The sequence below is a fragment of the Rhinopithecus roxellana genome, chromosome 5 (assembly GCF_007565055.1).
Source record: "Rhinopithecus roxellana isolate Shanxi Qingling chromosome 5, ASM756505v1, whole genome shotgun sequence".
Classification (NCBI taxonomy): domain Eukaryota; kingdom Metazoa; phylum Chordata; class Mammalia; order Primates; family Cercopithecidae; genus Rhinopithecus; species Rhinopithecus roxellana.
This window is the reverse complement of record NC_044553.1, coordinates 139,299,113-139,315,702: the sequence shown is the minus strand read 5'-3', so window position 1 is coordinate 139,315,702 and position 16,590 is coordinate 139,299,113. Positions and strand designations below refer to the sequence as shown.

The following is a 16,590-nucleotide window of genomic DNA, read 5'->3' as shown; positions in this document are numbered from 1 at the left end:
AGTATTAATTAGTATTCCCATTTAATTTAGAAGACTAGGCTTAAATCAGGAATGGAATGAAGATGGTGAGGGTGGTGAGTGATGCTGAGGATTGTCAGAGATTCAGATCTTTTCTTTGGGTAAGGGTGTCAGATTTAGCAAATAAAAATACAAGATGCCAGTTAAATTTGAGTTTCAGATAAACAATGAATAATTTTTTAGTAAAAATATTCCCCATGCAATTTAAAAAATATTTATATTAAACATTATCTGTTGTTGATCTGAAGTTCAAATTTTACTGGGTGGCCTGTATTTGATCTGACAACCCAATAGTGCGTATGAGGAGTGTTTATGAGATTACTGTGTAATCTTCTTTGTGCCAGGTATAGCCCAAACTTGGCCTCTTCTGGTAGTGGCTGAACATCCAGTATCCAGGGCATTGTTAAGTGTGACACCGGGAGAGTCAATAAGTCTCAAATGCATTCAGAGACCTGGCTAAGATGCTAAAGCAGCCAATCTGTGCCTTCCCAGTGGCTTGAGATTACTGTGACCTTCCACGGAAGAGCTTTGATGGGCACATTGGCCTTGCCATTTTAAAAACACACTGGGCATTAGAGGGTAAAATAGTTTTGAAGCAATTTAAGTTACAAAGTGATTTTGAAATAAAATTCCCTCCAAATGGGTAAAAGTGTCCAAGGATTTTGAAACTGGCCCTTTCCCCATAACTTTATTACACAACAAAATTATCTAAAAAGAAGCATAGCACATATATATCCTTGTTACAAATGCTCCCAATTTATACATTTAGAATAACTCACAACATAACCTAGTCCACTTAAACATCAGCGAGTGGCCACCTGTTGATGCAAAGGAATATAGCAGAGACCCTTAGAAAGTCTGCTTAGATATGGCTAATGCTTCCATTATTCTGCTTCTGGGGTCTGCTCTTCATGGTGGAACATTTTTAAGGGTAATGGTTAATAATAATATTAAGCCTTCAGTCAGAAAGATTTCTTCTCCAGAGCCCTCACAGAGAAACTTCCCTCCTGGTTAACTGGACCCAGGCATGAGTCTTCATTGGAGCCATGGGAGGAAGAAGAGTTACCAATCACCAGTGCTGAAAAAGTCTCTTCTTTCTGGGCAGGATGAGGGAATCACTAAATGATGCATAAGTGCTGGGACTCCACAAAATGACATGTCATAAATTGGTATATATTTTTGGGTCTTTCAATTTTCTTCTTCTTTTTTTTTTTGAGATGGAGTCTCACTCTGTCGCCTAGTCTGGAATGCAGTGGCATGATCTCTGCTCACTACAATCTTCTGGGTTCAGGCGATTCTTCTGCTTCAGCCTCCTGAGTAACTGGGACTACAGGCACTTGCCACCACATCCAGCTAATTTTTGTACTTTTAGTAGATACAGGATTTCACCATGTTGGCCAGGCTGGTTTCGAACTCCTGACCTCAACTGATCTGCCCGACTTGGCCTCCCAAAGTGCTGGGATTACAGGCATGAGCCACCACGCCAGTCCAATTTTCTTCTTAAATAGAAATTGAGAACTACCTAATCTAAGGTACTCATTACCATTTTGCCTCCATACACTCTTTATTTCTTTCACAGCATTATCACAATCCATAATTATTACCTTGTTTATTTACTTGTTTACTTTATTGTTTGTGTCCCCAACCAGAATGAAAGTTCTATGTCTACCCAGTGCCAAGTTCACCATCTTTATAACTATTTGTTGGATGAATGTGTGAATGAGTAGAAAATAAATCAATATACTTTTTCATCAAGACAGTAAAATGGGCAGTGTTAAACTCTTAGGGTGACACAGATGATGGCTTTAAAGAAAAAATAATGAAGAGTGAAACAATAGAAGACTTGGCTTATGGTGTGGTGGCATTTGACCAACTGTTCTTCCTGAAGTAGTGATTTTTGAGGCATCTAGTTTACAAACACCTCAAGGGTATAGCCCAAACTTGGCCTCTTCTGGGCTGAAGACCCAGTATTCAGGGCATTGTTAAGTGTGACACAGGGAGAGTCAATAAGTCTCAAATACATTCAGAGACCTGGCTAAGCAGCCAATCTGTGCCTGCCCAGTGGCTTCAATCACAGTCCTCACTTGATCATTGTTGGACTCTCCTTTAACCCACTATGTCCATGGAATTCCTTTGGTCAGTGACACCTGGAGTGGGCAAAATCCACCTTGGAAAAAAACAACAACTGCAGAGAAGATATTGAACAGCATGATTTTGTAAAAAGACAACTAAGTTCAGTACAAGGGCTGCATGGCTTGCACCTCTTTTTGTATTCTCTGGACAATGCAGCTTACAGATCACATTCTGTTCCCAGGCTGTTGAAAATCAAGTAAGAGCCGTTGAACTCATCTCAGTTTTTCCTCTTCATCTCTAACTGCTGCAAGTGAAATTCAGCTTGTTCTTTCTAATCATTAGAAATTATTGTAAAACTAAATTATTGCTTGTCCAATTCTGCAGTGTTTTCATCTGATATTTAATATGCTCCTGAGGATAAAGAGCCTGGTTGATAAGCATTGCAGTTTACCAGAAACTCTGCAGAAGACTTCAGACTGGAAAAGCCAGCCAGAGTCCAGGAGGGGAGGAGGAGGATGCCGAGGAGCCCCGGCCAAGCTGAACGGAGATGAACGGACACTTCCGGAGACTGTGCTCTCTAAAACCAGCATGGCTGTTTGGGTACTTTACTTCTTAGAGATAATTAGATGCTTAAAAGTGAAACCATCACTCTGCCTTCAGCAGATTTGAGGCTGCCTCATTTAGCTTTTTAACCTTGCTTCAGCTTGCTGCTCTTGCCTTCCACCTGAAGTCAAGAGAGTGGGAAGGGAAAATACATATACAGAAGCCTTGATATCCAGGAAGAAAGTGCTTCCATCAACCTCATTTATCACATGACATTTCCTGGGATTATCAGTCTAGTTAAACTGATTCCTTGACCATGACTTACCTTGATTCTTCTGAAATCCACATCTGTACCCAGCTTGGATAAATCATTCACAAATCTTGGTAGGCTCTCTGGTTAGCCTACTCTAGACAGTGATTATTTTAGAGGGGAATGATAATAAAAACTACCCCTTGCAAGGAGAAGATGAACATAAAGTAGCTTTAAAGAGACTCAAAAGGCTTGTAGTAAGAGATGAAAGGAAATACTTTTTGAAAGTCAGGGTTTCTAAATATTTATACTGGAAAGGGCTTATGAGACAAGAACTGGTATTTCCTTTAAGAATAAGATAGACATGGCTACACTCTATGTGTTCAACAGATTTTCACTGCTTGGGGCTTATTCCTCTTTGAGAACCTGTTGGAAGAAATGAAGTTCTTCTGAGAAAAGAGATGTCAGCTTTTCCATACAGGGAGTTAAGAAGCCCTGCCCTGATTTAAGATTGTGAATAGTTCACAGTTAGGGAAGACCAATGCAGTCAGCAAAATGAAGGTGGTGAGGAATCAGCTGAGGAAAATATTCAATTGACAAACTCAGTATTATGTATATTATGTGTACAATATGTGTGTGTATGTACACCCTTTTCTGTTGGACTCACTCTTGGCACATAGTGGCCATTCAATAAAGACTTGCTGGAGGAAGGAATGAAAGCCCGATTGTTGGGTGACTCCTAGAAAGAGGCACCCTCTACACCAGGTTTAGAAAGACGTGATCGATGCCAGAGAGAGGAGTGTGATGCCGTGGCAAGAGAATTTGCTATTGCTGCTGAACTTGGCTCTCTGGGGAGTTTTAGGATACATTTCAGCTCCAAGATGGGATTTCAGCCTGTGCCTCCACAGTCCCTTTAGGGGGAACTTGGGCTGGCCCCTGATTATGTTGTGATACTCTCATGGGAACACTTCTGTGGGGAACCATGTTTTCCTCCCACAGCGTTGGTAATTCAGAAAATTAAAGGGACCCCGTGCCTACCTCTCATGTTAGTTTAAAGAGAAGCTGGATTGCTCTATGGAAATCCTTTTGTAGCAAAAATCAGGACACCTGTTTGTAAGTATAACCCGTGAGAAAATACTCAAGCTTTCAATAGGCAGAGGGAAAAGTCAGCCTTAGAGTATATCCTGCAAGCTGTTCAAATACTTAACCCATGATAAATAATAGCCTTCTTAATCCTATAATCTTCTCTATCATTGTCTTTTCCCAGTGTGCCAAGATGTGGTATTTTACTTCGAATCAGCTAATGCATGATGCTAATTAGTGCACTAATTGTGTTGACTCTGTTTATAATAATCAGTGTATTGGTGGGCTCTTAGCACGTCAAAATGGCATTTTTATTCCTGCCTAAATTTTTACTGTCAGATAGTAGCTAGTTTCTAGAGTTTGACGAAAGGAAATGTGATACAGGGAATCAGACGTTCTGTGAGAAGCAACATATCCTCATGCAGATTGTGTGGAAAGAGGATGCAAAAGCGATTCCAAACAATGAATGTGTGACTTAACTTGTGACCAAGTACAGTTCAACTTCTGTTGAGCAAGGGATGCTTGTATTACTATTAATTTCACCTCTGAGTGATGACAGCGTTCTTGGCACCATAGGAAGTCATAGGACAACGTGCTTTTACACATCTGCCGTCATTTTCATGAAATCCTAACTAATTACTTGACTGCTGCTGCGGCATCAGCACTTGCACTCAGTGTGGAATTTGTCCAACTTGGCTGTAATTGTATTATTCAGTTACATTTTAAAAAATGAGTGTAAATGAGATCAATCTGCTAATTTCAGTAAATTGTCATGAAGTGGAATGATGGGGGATGATTACTCTTTTGGATGACACATTGTTTAAATGAGAACCTAATGATATCTGGACAAACTTCTAGATAAATCACCAAATTGCTAACATGTCATGTGCAATCCTTGAACACTATTAAGATAATTATAGGAGATTGATGTGTTTGCCTCAGTTTAAAATCACAATTAGCACTGAGACCAAAAGCAATATCCCTATGTTAAAAACACAATGTGAATACTATTTTATTATTACTATGGAACCTTGACCTCTCTTTCTTTCACCTATAGCTCAATCCTTGTCTTCCTCCAGTCCCAGGGCTCCTTATCACAACCATCATTTTGATTTTACGTTGGATTTACATGATACCTTTTACTGAAGTGCTTAAATCTAGGAAAGAATAAATTTCTATTGACTAGGAATCAGAAACTTAGGGTAGAATGATGGAGCCTTGTTTTACAACAGGGGCAGTTTCCAGCTTAGATTCAAAATACTGATTAAAAAAAAATCTTTGTTTTCTATTATGATTGGATCTGCACTTTCTAATGACAAATATTTTAATCCAGATACTTTTTATCTTGATCCCACGCTTGCACTTTAACCTTTACCAGAAATTCAGAGAAACAGACTACATATTTTGCCACACAATAGTCATCCTCACTGAATGCTTTTATCCAGAGGTCTACAAACTATGACCTTTCAGTCAAATCCTGCCTTGTCCTTGTTTTTGTAAATAAAGTTTTATTGGAACATAACCATGCTCATTTGTTTATATGTTGTCTATGGCTGCTTTCACACTACAAAGGCAGACTTAAGTAGTACAACTAAGACCATATGTCCCATAAAGCCCCAAATATTTTCTTCCCAGAAAAAGTTTGCTGACCCCGATCTAGACTTTTAGAAACCAAGACACAAAAGATTCTTAACAAAGAAATAGTTTCCACATTTGTTAAACTCTTCCAAATAACTTTAATACTTAACATAAAAATGTCAAGAAAGTATTGTGAAATAGTACACTGATTTCTTTCCTGTGTTTCAAGAGATAGTTAGACAGTAAGTCACTGGCACCAGTGAATTGAAAATCCATTGTCACTGACAGAATATCTCTGCTGTCAGCTAAGCCTCCCACAGAATCCATGATATGGTCTGAGGAGAAAGCTGGTGTGAAGGTACAGAGAGTCTCTATATATACAGCATATCCTCTAATAATATTGTTTCATTCACTATTGTTTAGTTTTTTTTTTTTTTTTTCTTTGAGACAGAGTCTTGCTCTGTTGCCCAGGCTGGAGTGCAGTGGCACTATCTCCGCTCACTGCAATCTCCACCTACTGGGTTCACGCCATTCTCCTGCCTCAGCCTCCTGAGTAGCTGGGACTACAGACACCCACCAACATGCCTGGCTAATTTTTTGTATTTTAGTAGAGACTGGGTTTCTCCATGTTAGCCAGGATGGTCTCGATCTCCTGACTTCCTGATCCGCCTGCCTCGGCCTCCCAAAGTGCTGGGATTACAGGCGTGAGCCACTGCGCCCAGCCTGCTTACTTTTAATTAAAAAAAAAATCCTTTCCAGGCTGGGGCTACTGTTTGTGTGAAGTGTGCACACCTTCCCCATGTCTGTGTGGGTTTTCTCCAGGTATTCCAATTTCCTCCCACACCCCAAAGATGTGCATGTCAGGTTCCTTAGTGTGTCTAGATGATGACAGTCTGAGTGAGTGTGGCGGTGTGTGTGGTCGTGTCCCATGTTGGGGTGACAGTCCTGTGGACCTTAAGGTCTGAATTTTATTCTTTATCTTTAATAAATGATAATGTTTGAGGGTCATATCTTCCAATGACTAAATATGGCAGGAAAAACAGGCAGATAATTTGAAGCATAGATTCTTATCTTGAGCTCCAAAATCTTTTGCTTGCGGAAAAATGAATGTTTTAGAAATGAATTACCCTATATCCCAGGTTTCAGGTTCTTTTTCTAATCCACCATTCTGGAAAGGCAGATTTAGTTCAGGCAAGAGTCAGCTGAACACACTGAATTCAGGAGCCATATTAACAGCTCTGGTTTCCCTGGTTGAAGATTTCCTACTATCTCCTATCCCTACCCTTGCTAATATGAGTCTTTGTTGCCTTAATGCTAACTAAACTTTTGATGTACTCTTTGTCTAGAACTGTGACAGTCATCTGAAATCTTTAAACCCTAAGTGCCTACAAACTATCTTCATTATTTTAAGAAGTCTCCATTCTCCATTCATAGAAAATTTGAATTTGAAGATCATCACCCTGAGAGTCATAGCTTTCTAGAATAGTTGAATCAAAGAGGAAAATATTTGGTGAAATTTATACAATATTAAAATCAAATACCACCTTTCCAGAATGCTGGATTAGGAAAAGAACTTGAAACCTGGAATACAGGATAATTCATTTCTAAAACATTAATTTTAATAATGATTTAAAAAACGATGGGATAAATCTAGAAAAAAATCTAGCTTGTATCTCCAAAGAAGGAAGGCAATGTTATTCAATATTTAGGCTTCAGTTATTTTCTATCTGAGATGTATATTTTGGACTGGGTACACTTCTCCCTAATGTACTTTGAGCTTTGATATTGCTGCCCTTGAGCTGACCCCACCAGAATGTATGCTCATTGTGGGCAGGGAGCACATGGCTCCTGTTCATCTTTGTTTTCCCAGTGAATGGCACAGGGCCTGGTACATTCCAAGTGTCTAATAAATATATTGAAAAGTAGATGAAAGATTGTAAGAAGTTAGTATCATAAAGTTAAGATGGAAGGAGGGTCTCTCCAATTCTGTAAATAAATTTGAGGGGGTATCACCTTACTCTATCGAGTCTTTTTAGACTTCACCTATAATTAATGTATTAAAAAAGATAATGGAAATGAACCATTATGACTCCACAACCAGACAATCAAGAGAATGGTACTGTAACTCTTCATTTCATAGAGACTGGTAGGAAGCACAAAAGCTGGCAAAGAGTGAGACTTCACTTCAGTAGAACTCAGGGAGCCTTGCCTCCGTGTAATGAGTTCAAACATTTTTTTTACCATTTACCACTTAAAAATGAAATTGTTCCAGAACCTACCACCTAACCCCTAAACCAGAACATCAACCCAAATCACTTAATCTACATGCATGTTCTTCTCCATCCAGAGCCACTGTATAGGGTTAGACAGCTTATTGACCTCACCCTTGCTACTTAAAGTGTGGTCTATGAACAGCAGTGTTGGCATCACCTGGGAGTTGGTTAGAAACACAGAATCCTGAGGCCAAATCCAAAGCTATGGAATCAGACTACGTATTTTGATAAGACCCCTCAGAGGGTCTGATGCCCAGGAAAGTTTGAGAAGCCCTGTACACAACAGATTTCAAGTCTCAAGTCCTTCAGATTTTGCAGGGATCACTTCTGGAATATAAAATTACTATGTATGAAATGTTTAAAGTGAAAAAAATAGAATTAAAAAAATGAATACCTAACAAAACACTACCAAAAATGAGCAAGTAAATTTGAAAAAAACAACAAATAGAAAAAGGTGAAATAGAAAAAATGTATCATTTGTAAAGAAATACTCAAAAAGTGTTATAAAACACATCAAACACAAAGTCTGTTGTTTGCTGTTTCAGCTGTTCCCAGAATTATTTATTTTTTGAAAAGGCAAAAGTTGGATATGATTTTTTAGCTATTTCTGAGTGAATCAAATATAAACTGACATCTTTCCCAAAAACATGTCAGAAAGGACTAAAAGAGAAATCACCTTATTTTCTGAACAGCTTTGAGCTTCATTAAAGATACCCTTTTACTTCATGTACATAATAGATGAACATTTACACACACACACACACACACACACACACACATACACACATCAGGGAGAAAAGCTTTGGAACTTACCATTGGAGCTAATGTAAGTGTCCACTAAAGTGGGCCCCTGCCAAGTTCCTTGACCTCATTTCCGTATTGGTCACACTAACCCTGGGATGGAAGATGCTCTGGTAGAACCTATCTCTCAACAGAATTCTGCCCCATTGGATGGTTCTTCTTAGGGTAAGGAGAAGTGACAGTTTTCATGGCTACCCTTGACTTACACAGCATCCAGCTTTGTCCCATTGAAAGCATATCCTTGGATTGAAGTAAAGCCATTGTTGTACAGCTTCCTACAACCAACAGAGAGAAGAGAAATCAGTGACTGGTGAGCAGTGGTGCTGGCCTGTTCCTGGAGAGTTGGACTATATTTCTTTGGTGTCATAAATGTGCATAAAGGTGTTTCAGGTCCCACATATGTATCCCACGAGAAAATTTTCCAGTACGAGTTGTTGGAAACAAGATAATATTTCTCAGTGTAAATGCCCATTCTCCCGACTTAGCTCCTAGTATATTTAAGCTTTTTCTCAGAATCATATTTGCTTTGAGTAACAAACTTGTTACCATTAAAGATTTTAAAAGAATATTCCATATACATTCAGAAAAAGGGATTTGAGGTTACAGTTAACCCAATATCAATAGTGGAGGAGCAACTGCAGTCTCTTAAGATAAACTATTTTGAAAGACATTCATCTAAATGTGCATGTTTTTATTTTTTCATTAATATTTAAATGTTATTTCACCTTTGTATTTTATCCATCTTTTTATCCTTCGAGCTTATCATAGATTAAATATTTAAGGGTAATGGGCTGAATTGAATTAAACCTCATAGATGAATTTAAGAAAGTAGATAGACCATGTCCTCTTATGGATTTTTTTTTCTTTTTTTTTTTTTTTTTTTGAGACAGGGTCTCTCACTCTGTCACCCAGGCTGGAGTACAGTGGCTCAATCACGGCTCCCTGCAGCCTTGAATCCCTCGGCTTAAGCCATTCTCCCACCTCAGCCTCTCAAATAGCTGGGACTACAGGCATGTGCCACCATGCCTGGCTGATTTTTGTATTTATTGTAGAAATGAGGTTTCACCATGTTGCCCAGGCTAGTCTCGACTTTTCCCAGAAGTCAAGGCAACTTCACTGGGCCCAAATTGATAAACTAGGAATGGCTCAGAAAATAGCCCCTTAGAAGAACTCTGTGAAGCTTGGATCCATTTTTCTGGGGAGTAATTTCATCAGGTTTTATCTGATAAAGACCCCCACCCCAACTTTAGTGTGAGCAGAGAAATGAAACTGGGGTGACAATCCAGGCAAAAACTTCACCAGGCTTGAACTGGGGCAGTGGTCCTGAAAATAGAGAGGAGATCCTGCAGAGGTAGCTCTGACTCTACTTTGTGGCTTATACAATGAGAAAGGAATTTCTACCAGCTTAGAGAATTAACTTATCCTTTATACCTCTATTAGATCTTCTCCTTTAGAACATTTTGTGAATATCCCTAATTAAGCATCTATTTTTGACCATCTAAAGGGCTTTGCCCCCATTCAAGCTCTGGAAAAATGCTGACCTATAGCAGCACTGTGCTTTCTATGTAATATTCCCTTACAGGAACTTAATAACAGTTTGTGATTACTGAGTAAAAGTGCGAGTGCAGAATTTTAAAGCCCTTAGTGGCACCACATTTTTTTAACTCAGTGATCTTGGTAAAATCACTTCAATTTGCTTAAACCCCAGTTCTTCTTCTGTAGAATGGGAATGCCAACCTGCAGGTACCAACCACTGCCCTAATGGAATCGTCTTATCTTGTTACCTAAACTCTTTTGTAGTCTACAGAGTACCATCCCACAAGACAATACTCTTATTTAATTATGTAAAACACTTTGTACTCTATAGAGTATATATGATAAGGCAGTACGGCTCTTGGATGGTCTGTAAACATATGAAAATGGCTCGAAATAGAATTTAGTTGATGGAGGGAGTAGAACTGGTAATACTCACAGTGTCAAGGTTTCATTGCATAGTCCCTGAAAAGCATTCACAGGAATTGACGTCATGTAAGGGTTGTCTGTAATTTCACTGTGAGAGAAGGACAAAAACACTTAATGAAAAAATGTTTTCCTCCTGGAGCAGGAGTCTTGCTGCACATATGCACTTAAATAAATAACAGGACACAATATAGCTTAATCTTATTTCTTTTTAAGTTTCACTGACCCTTCTTAACCACTAGTGGCTCAGAGGTCTGGTGAGGTGGTGAGAGCTGTCCTAGACAACATGCAGCTGGAGCCCAAGTGTGGGGTAAGCGAGAGAGCTTTAGGTGTGGGTGGAGGTCCCTGACTTAATCCTCATCTCGAGGGAGGCAGATGGATTTAAGAGGCTTCACCTGAATCTGCAACACTTTGTCCACAACAGCTAGAGTTTTCTACATGCATGGACCTTTAAGAAGGTCAGGATAAAAGGATTAAATGATTTCATTTAATGAGTATTTCTAAAATGTCCTTCACTTGCCAAACTTCGCCAGGCTCCTGGAGAACCTTTCTACACCATCCTAGTTTCTGGAATATTGCTTACATTTTGAACTGAGCTCGTTTGCAGCAAAGAAGTATGATCAATTTTCTTTTCTAGCAAACCCCCAAGAGTTTGAAGCTTATCATTCTACCTTTTGGTGACTTTTTAATGCAAACACAACTTGTAATTCTCTCTGCCCTATGTGCTTTCATTCCTATACAATTAGTAAGACAATTGACCCATGTCACCAGCTTTGAAAAAGGGCACATGGCTGCCAATCAAAGCTCACAGGCAGTAATTTGAGTAACCACTCCTGACTGTCCTTTGAGACACTGCTCAGGCAAACTCACTTTAGGTTTCTATTCCTCAGTTTTCTCATTCATAAATGGAAAAGCAATAACTTTGTTTTATACCTTATAAGGTGACTGAGAGGAGCAAATGTCATGTGTGGGGAAAGTATTTAAAAAACTATTGAAACTATATGAAAAGTAAGGTATCATAGTTATCATAAAATATTCCTTCTATTCAACCATTCCCATTGGCAAAGAAACATTGCATAATTTCTTCCGTTTAAAAACAAAAACACACACAAAAAATCTTTTCTCCTGACTCAATATCCTCCAATTACTGAGCTATTTTCTGCTCCTTTTAATAGTAAAACCTCTCAAAGGAGTTAATTATGGTAACTCTTTCTAATTCTCTCTACCCAAATCTCCCGTGAGCCCACTCCAACCAGCACTCCACTGGAACTGTTCTTGGCAGAGTCACCAACAACCCACATTGCTAAAGCCAGGGGTTATTTCTTAGTCTTTGCCTTACTTCATGCCAGTGTAGTCACAGCTGATCACTGCTTACTCCTTGAAACAATTGCTTTACTTAGTTTCAACCAACCCCCATGACTGTATTCTAGTTCTTGTCAGCGACAAACAAAATATTGTCAAACATGGCATGTGTGCATACTTACAGTATAAAGAATATATCAGTGGAATAAACTTTGGTCAGGTCAGGGAACATTTTAAGTCCAGTGTTGAAAATGCCACTAAATTAATGGAAAAAAGAGGAAATAAAAGCATAGAATCTAGGTAAAAATATCAGCACATAGGAAGGAGAATAATGTAATAGCTTAAAGCATGGGTTCTGAAGTCAGCCTGTAGTCAAACGCCCAACTTCTTCACCAAATATCTGAGTTACTATGGGCAAATTCTGATGGTTGGATGAGATGATATTCCCCCAACGCACAATAATTAATCCAGTCCACTGGTGTCAATACATCTGCTTGGCTTAGAATACTCTGGAGATTGTTTTAACTGTGATTACTAGAAATATAAATTCAGTTTGTGTGTGTGTGTGTGTGTGTGTGTGTGTGTGATTTTCTTGTTTAATTGGAAAAAATTATGTGTGTGTTTGTGAAGGGCTAAGAAGAGGATGGAACAGGAAGATATGACTTTAAGCCAGCTTCATCTTTCAAGCTCTACATTATATTGTGCTATTATTTTGCCAAGAATTGCTTTCCTACAGCAGTGACCTGAGAGTACCATTATAGCAGTACCATAAAAAAAAAAAAAAAATATCCAGAGGGCCTTGCATGGTGGCTCACGCCTGTAATCCCAACACTTTGGGAGGCCAAGGCAGGGTGGATCACTTGAGTCCAGGAATTCAAGACTAGCCTGGCCAACATGGCGAAACCCTGTCTCTACTAAAAATACAAAAATTAGCTGCGTGTGTTGACGTATGCCTGTAATCCCAGCTACTTGGGAGGCTGAGGCATGAGAATCGCTTGAACCTGGGAGGCAGAGGTTGCAGTGAGCTGAGATCACGCCACTGCACTCCAGCCTGGGTGACAGAGCGAGACTCTATTTCAAAAATGAAAGTGTCCAGAAAAGGAAGGAAACCAATTAAAGACAATGTCTTCACCTTCCCAGTTTATATCATCTGCAGAAAAATGTTAAGATTAAAAGACATGCATAAAACACCATGCACACAAAAATTCTCAGGCTCCTGATACCTCCCAGATTTAGTTGGTTTAACATTTGTTGCAGCTACTTGAATTATTTAGATTTTTTTTTTTTTTTTTTTTGAGAATTTGGCATGGCATAGAGTGAGACCTAGACACTACCCAGTAAGGCTTAGGGAAAGTCTTCTGGTAGAAAAACCATATCCATTGATACACTTTCTGAGGCAAATTCAGACTTGACTCCTTCTAGAGAAGAAGGCATAGGATTTGAAGAGGCAGCAGGAGCCAGAGGTCCCAAAACAAGCAAATGGGAGGGACATTCCAGATAACTAAGGAGAGAGGTGAGATTCCATAAGGTATATTTGAAATACAGTAAACAAACTAGTTCAATTGTAATCGCTGCTCACAAAGAATAGTAGGAGGAAAAAAGGTCCAAGAGTCAAGTGGGTCCATATACTTAGACCAAGACCTTTCTAGTCTTCAAAAACCTCAAACAAATCCCTTAAAACCATCCTGTGGGTCTTCTTTCTGATGTCTTCTCTAACTACCTCAACCCCTAAACACTGTATGTCTCTCCTTTGTCACTTTCTATTATTCTTCTGTATGGGGGGGGCACTTTTCAATTTCATACACATCTCCCCAACGAGATTGCAGGCAAGGACAATGTCTTAGAAACCTGTATGTTCCCCACAGAGCACAGAGTGGGGGATCATCACATCAAAGGGTTATTATATTATTTGAAACTCAGAGTCCATAAGAAGAGTGATTGTCTTGTCCCATATGTTTTCATGGCTTTCCAGACATTCTTTCGTCTTCATATCCCATCAGTGTCTTCTATTCCCCTAGCATCTCTCACACTCACCTCTTCAATGTGCAACTATTGACTAGGCGCCATGGTTCATGCCTGTAGTCCCTTCGGGAGGATGAGGTGGGTGAATCCCCTGAGGTCAGGAGGTCGAGACCAGCCTGGCCAACATGGTGCAACCCCATCTCTACTAAAAATACAAAAATTAGCTGGGCATGGTGGTGCATGCCTGTAATCCCAGCTACTCAGGAGGCTGAGGCAGGAGAATCGCTTGAGCCCATGAGGCGGAGGTTGCAGTGAACCAAGATCGCACCTCTGCACTCCAGCCTGGGCAACAGAGCAAGACTCCATCTCAGAAAAAAAAAAAAAAAAAAAAAGCAACTGTTTTTAGTTCACCAAAGAAGCTTTGTGGATCCCTATCTTTGTGTCTTTATCATGCTATTCCATCCAGCTAAATTTCTTTTCTATCTCTCCCCATTCTTGTTCAAGATACCCTCTATTAATCCTTAAAGGCGTATCTCTTAAAATATCTATGATTACGTAAGTTTGTTTTAAAGGTCTGGATGAAGATGAACTGAAATGTTAGTAGTGCTTATTTTGGGATATTGGGATTAAGTTTTTAAAAATTTTTCTTCTTCATACTGTTTTTGTTTTCTAATTTTTATAATGCATGCAAGCACGAAAAAGGACTCTTCCACCTGGTATCCAGAGGACCTGAGGTCATACAGACACATCCACTGAACACATTTTACTCTGTACTAGGCAGTAAAGACTCAACAGAGAAAAAAATGTTGTGGTCCCTGTATTCATGGAGCTTATGGTCAGCTCATAAGTGTTATCAAAGCAAAGCAATGATAAGAAGGGTGATTATCACTCCCACTCCAGCAGTTGAAGTGGGAGGTTGAAACTGTTGTTGCTTCTGTTTTCCCTCCGCTCCCCACAAAAGTGCATTTTGCCCTTTGTGGTTTTCTTTCCCGTGTAACAGCCCCTCTAATACTGTTGTGATACCCCTTTTCAAACAAAATTGACCAATGGCTCTCAGAGTTTTGTTGTGTTTTGTTCTGAAATACTACATTTAAGGACCACGTATACACAATAGCATTTTCTCTCTCCTGTTTCTTGGAGCGGGTCTCTGGACCCAGCACTATGTGCTGACTTTTGAATAGGTTTTAAAAATGTGGACCATTTCACCCGAAACCTTGCCCTGACCCAGGCTATACACCATTAAAATGAACCTGAATCCACATCATCCTAGGGAGATTCCTGGGAGACAACAGCATTAAATCTTACCCCCTCCCCCCCAAAAAAGTAGGATGGGAGAGGATTTAATACTTACAGGAACTTTAGGAGGGGGAGCTCTTTGAGGGCATCAGGGTCTATGTAAGTTAAGCTCCTGGTATTTCGAATTTCTCTATATAAGTTACAAGGAACACAGTCACTATATTACATCCGTATCTGTTCTTATCAAAGACAAAACAACATAAATCAGTTTTAACAAATGTTCATGAGAAAATTTTGCATTTATGTGGTACCACAGGGACTGTAGCTGCCAGGGGTCCCATCAACAACAAACTACTTCTGTCTCCTCATGGGGACCCAATGGCTGGTCAGCTCTCTTGCATCTTTGGCTTGGTTTCCACCCATTTTAATTTATGGGCTGCATTTTTCTTAATTGTAGTATCAGTTTTTTTTTTTTTTCTTTTAGATTTAGAGAAAAAAGAAAAAACCCCTCCAATGATTTGGTGAGGAGTTGAAGACAAATATCTTTATAAGTATTCTGGCCAAGACAATTAGTGTTGGAGTGGGAGGTTGAGGGAATTTTATGCTGAATCACAGCATAGCAAGATGGGCAGTGAGGCTCCGTCATTGCCATACCAGATGTACAGAAGTGGTACGTCTTCACAGTTCGCTTGTGTTTATTTTATCATGTCAGCAATTTAAGACTCTTCTGCATGTATAGTGTGATATCGTGTGTCAGTAACTTACATACTTAGGTTTATATAAATGCTGATCAAGAATGCACAGTTAGTATTAGAGAAATAAGTGACTGCTAGAAATGAACTCTCACTGATTAAATTAAACATATTCAACATAGGTTGATTGGCTAAAAGAGTTTAAGGCATTCCCTATGCTTACCTGAAAAGTATATAAGAACCCAGTAAACCTTAGCATTTCTCTTTAGGAATGGCATCTAAAGGAACCAGCATCCTGTCATTGGCAGGTGCCAATCAGAAAGCTTAGAATGTGACCTCTGTAATTTTTAAAGTTTTATTAAAAAAGAATTTACATTCCATAAACTTCAAACATTGTATGTAGGCATACAGTTCAATGATTGTTAGTAACATTACATAACTGTGAAACCATCATCACAGGTTAGAACATTTCTATCAGTGATAAAAGTAACCATAGGCCCATAGGCAGTTAGTCTCCACTTGCTCCTTTATGCTTAGAAACCACTGATCAGTGTTCTATCTTTATAAATTTGCCTTATCTGGACATTTCATATAAATGGAATCATATAACAGGCAGTCTTTTGTGTCTACTTTCTTTCATTTAGCATAATGTCTGTGAGGTTCATCCATGTTGTAACATGAATTAGTAGTTCATTCCCTTTTATTTCTGAATAGCCAGATGGACTTGAGATAGAATCTTGGCTCTGCCACTTCTGATTATATGACCTTGGACAAGTTTCTTGGCCTCTTTGAGCCATAGTTTTCCTGTCTGTAAGATAGG

The 16,590-nt window shown here is 39.2% G+C and overlaps 1 protein-coding gene across 1 annotated transcript in view; it reads right to left on the bottom strand.

Annotated features, from left to right (window-relative positions):
- The window catches only part of TSHR (thyroid stimulating hormone receptor), a 184,633-nt gene that overhangs the window by 32,153 nt on the left and 135,890 nt on the right, over positions 1–16,590 (bottom strand). Inside the window, exons 5-8 of the mRNA XM_010364471.2 lie at positions 15,194–15,268; positions 12,063–12,137; positions 10,592–10,669; positions 8,826–8,894 (exon numbers count right to left, since the gene is read on the bottom strand). Coding sequence (XP_010362773.2) covers positions 8,826–8,894; positions 10,592–10,669; positions 12,063–12,137; positions 15,194–15,268 — 297 coding nt within the window. The remainder of the gene's footprint in view (positions 1–8,825; positions 8,895–10,591; positions 10,670–12,062; positions 12,138–15,193; positions 15,269–16,590) is intronic.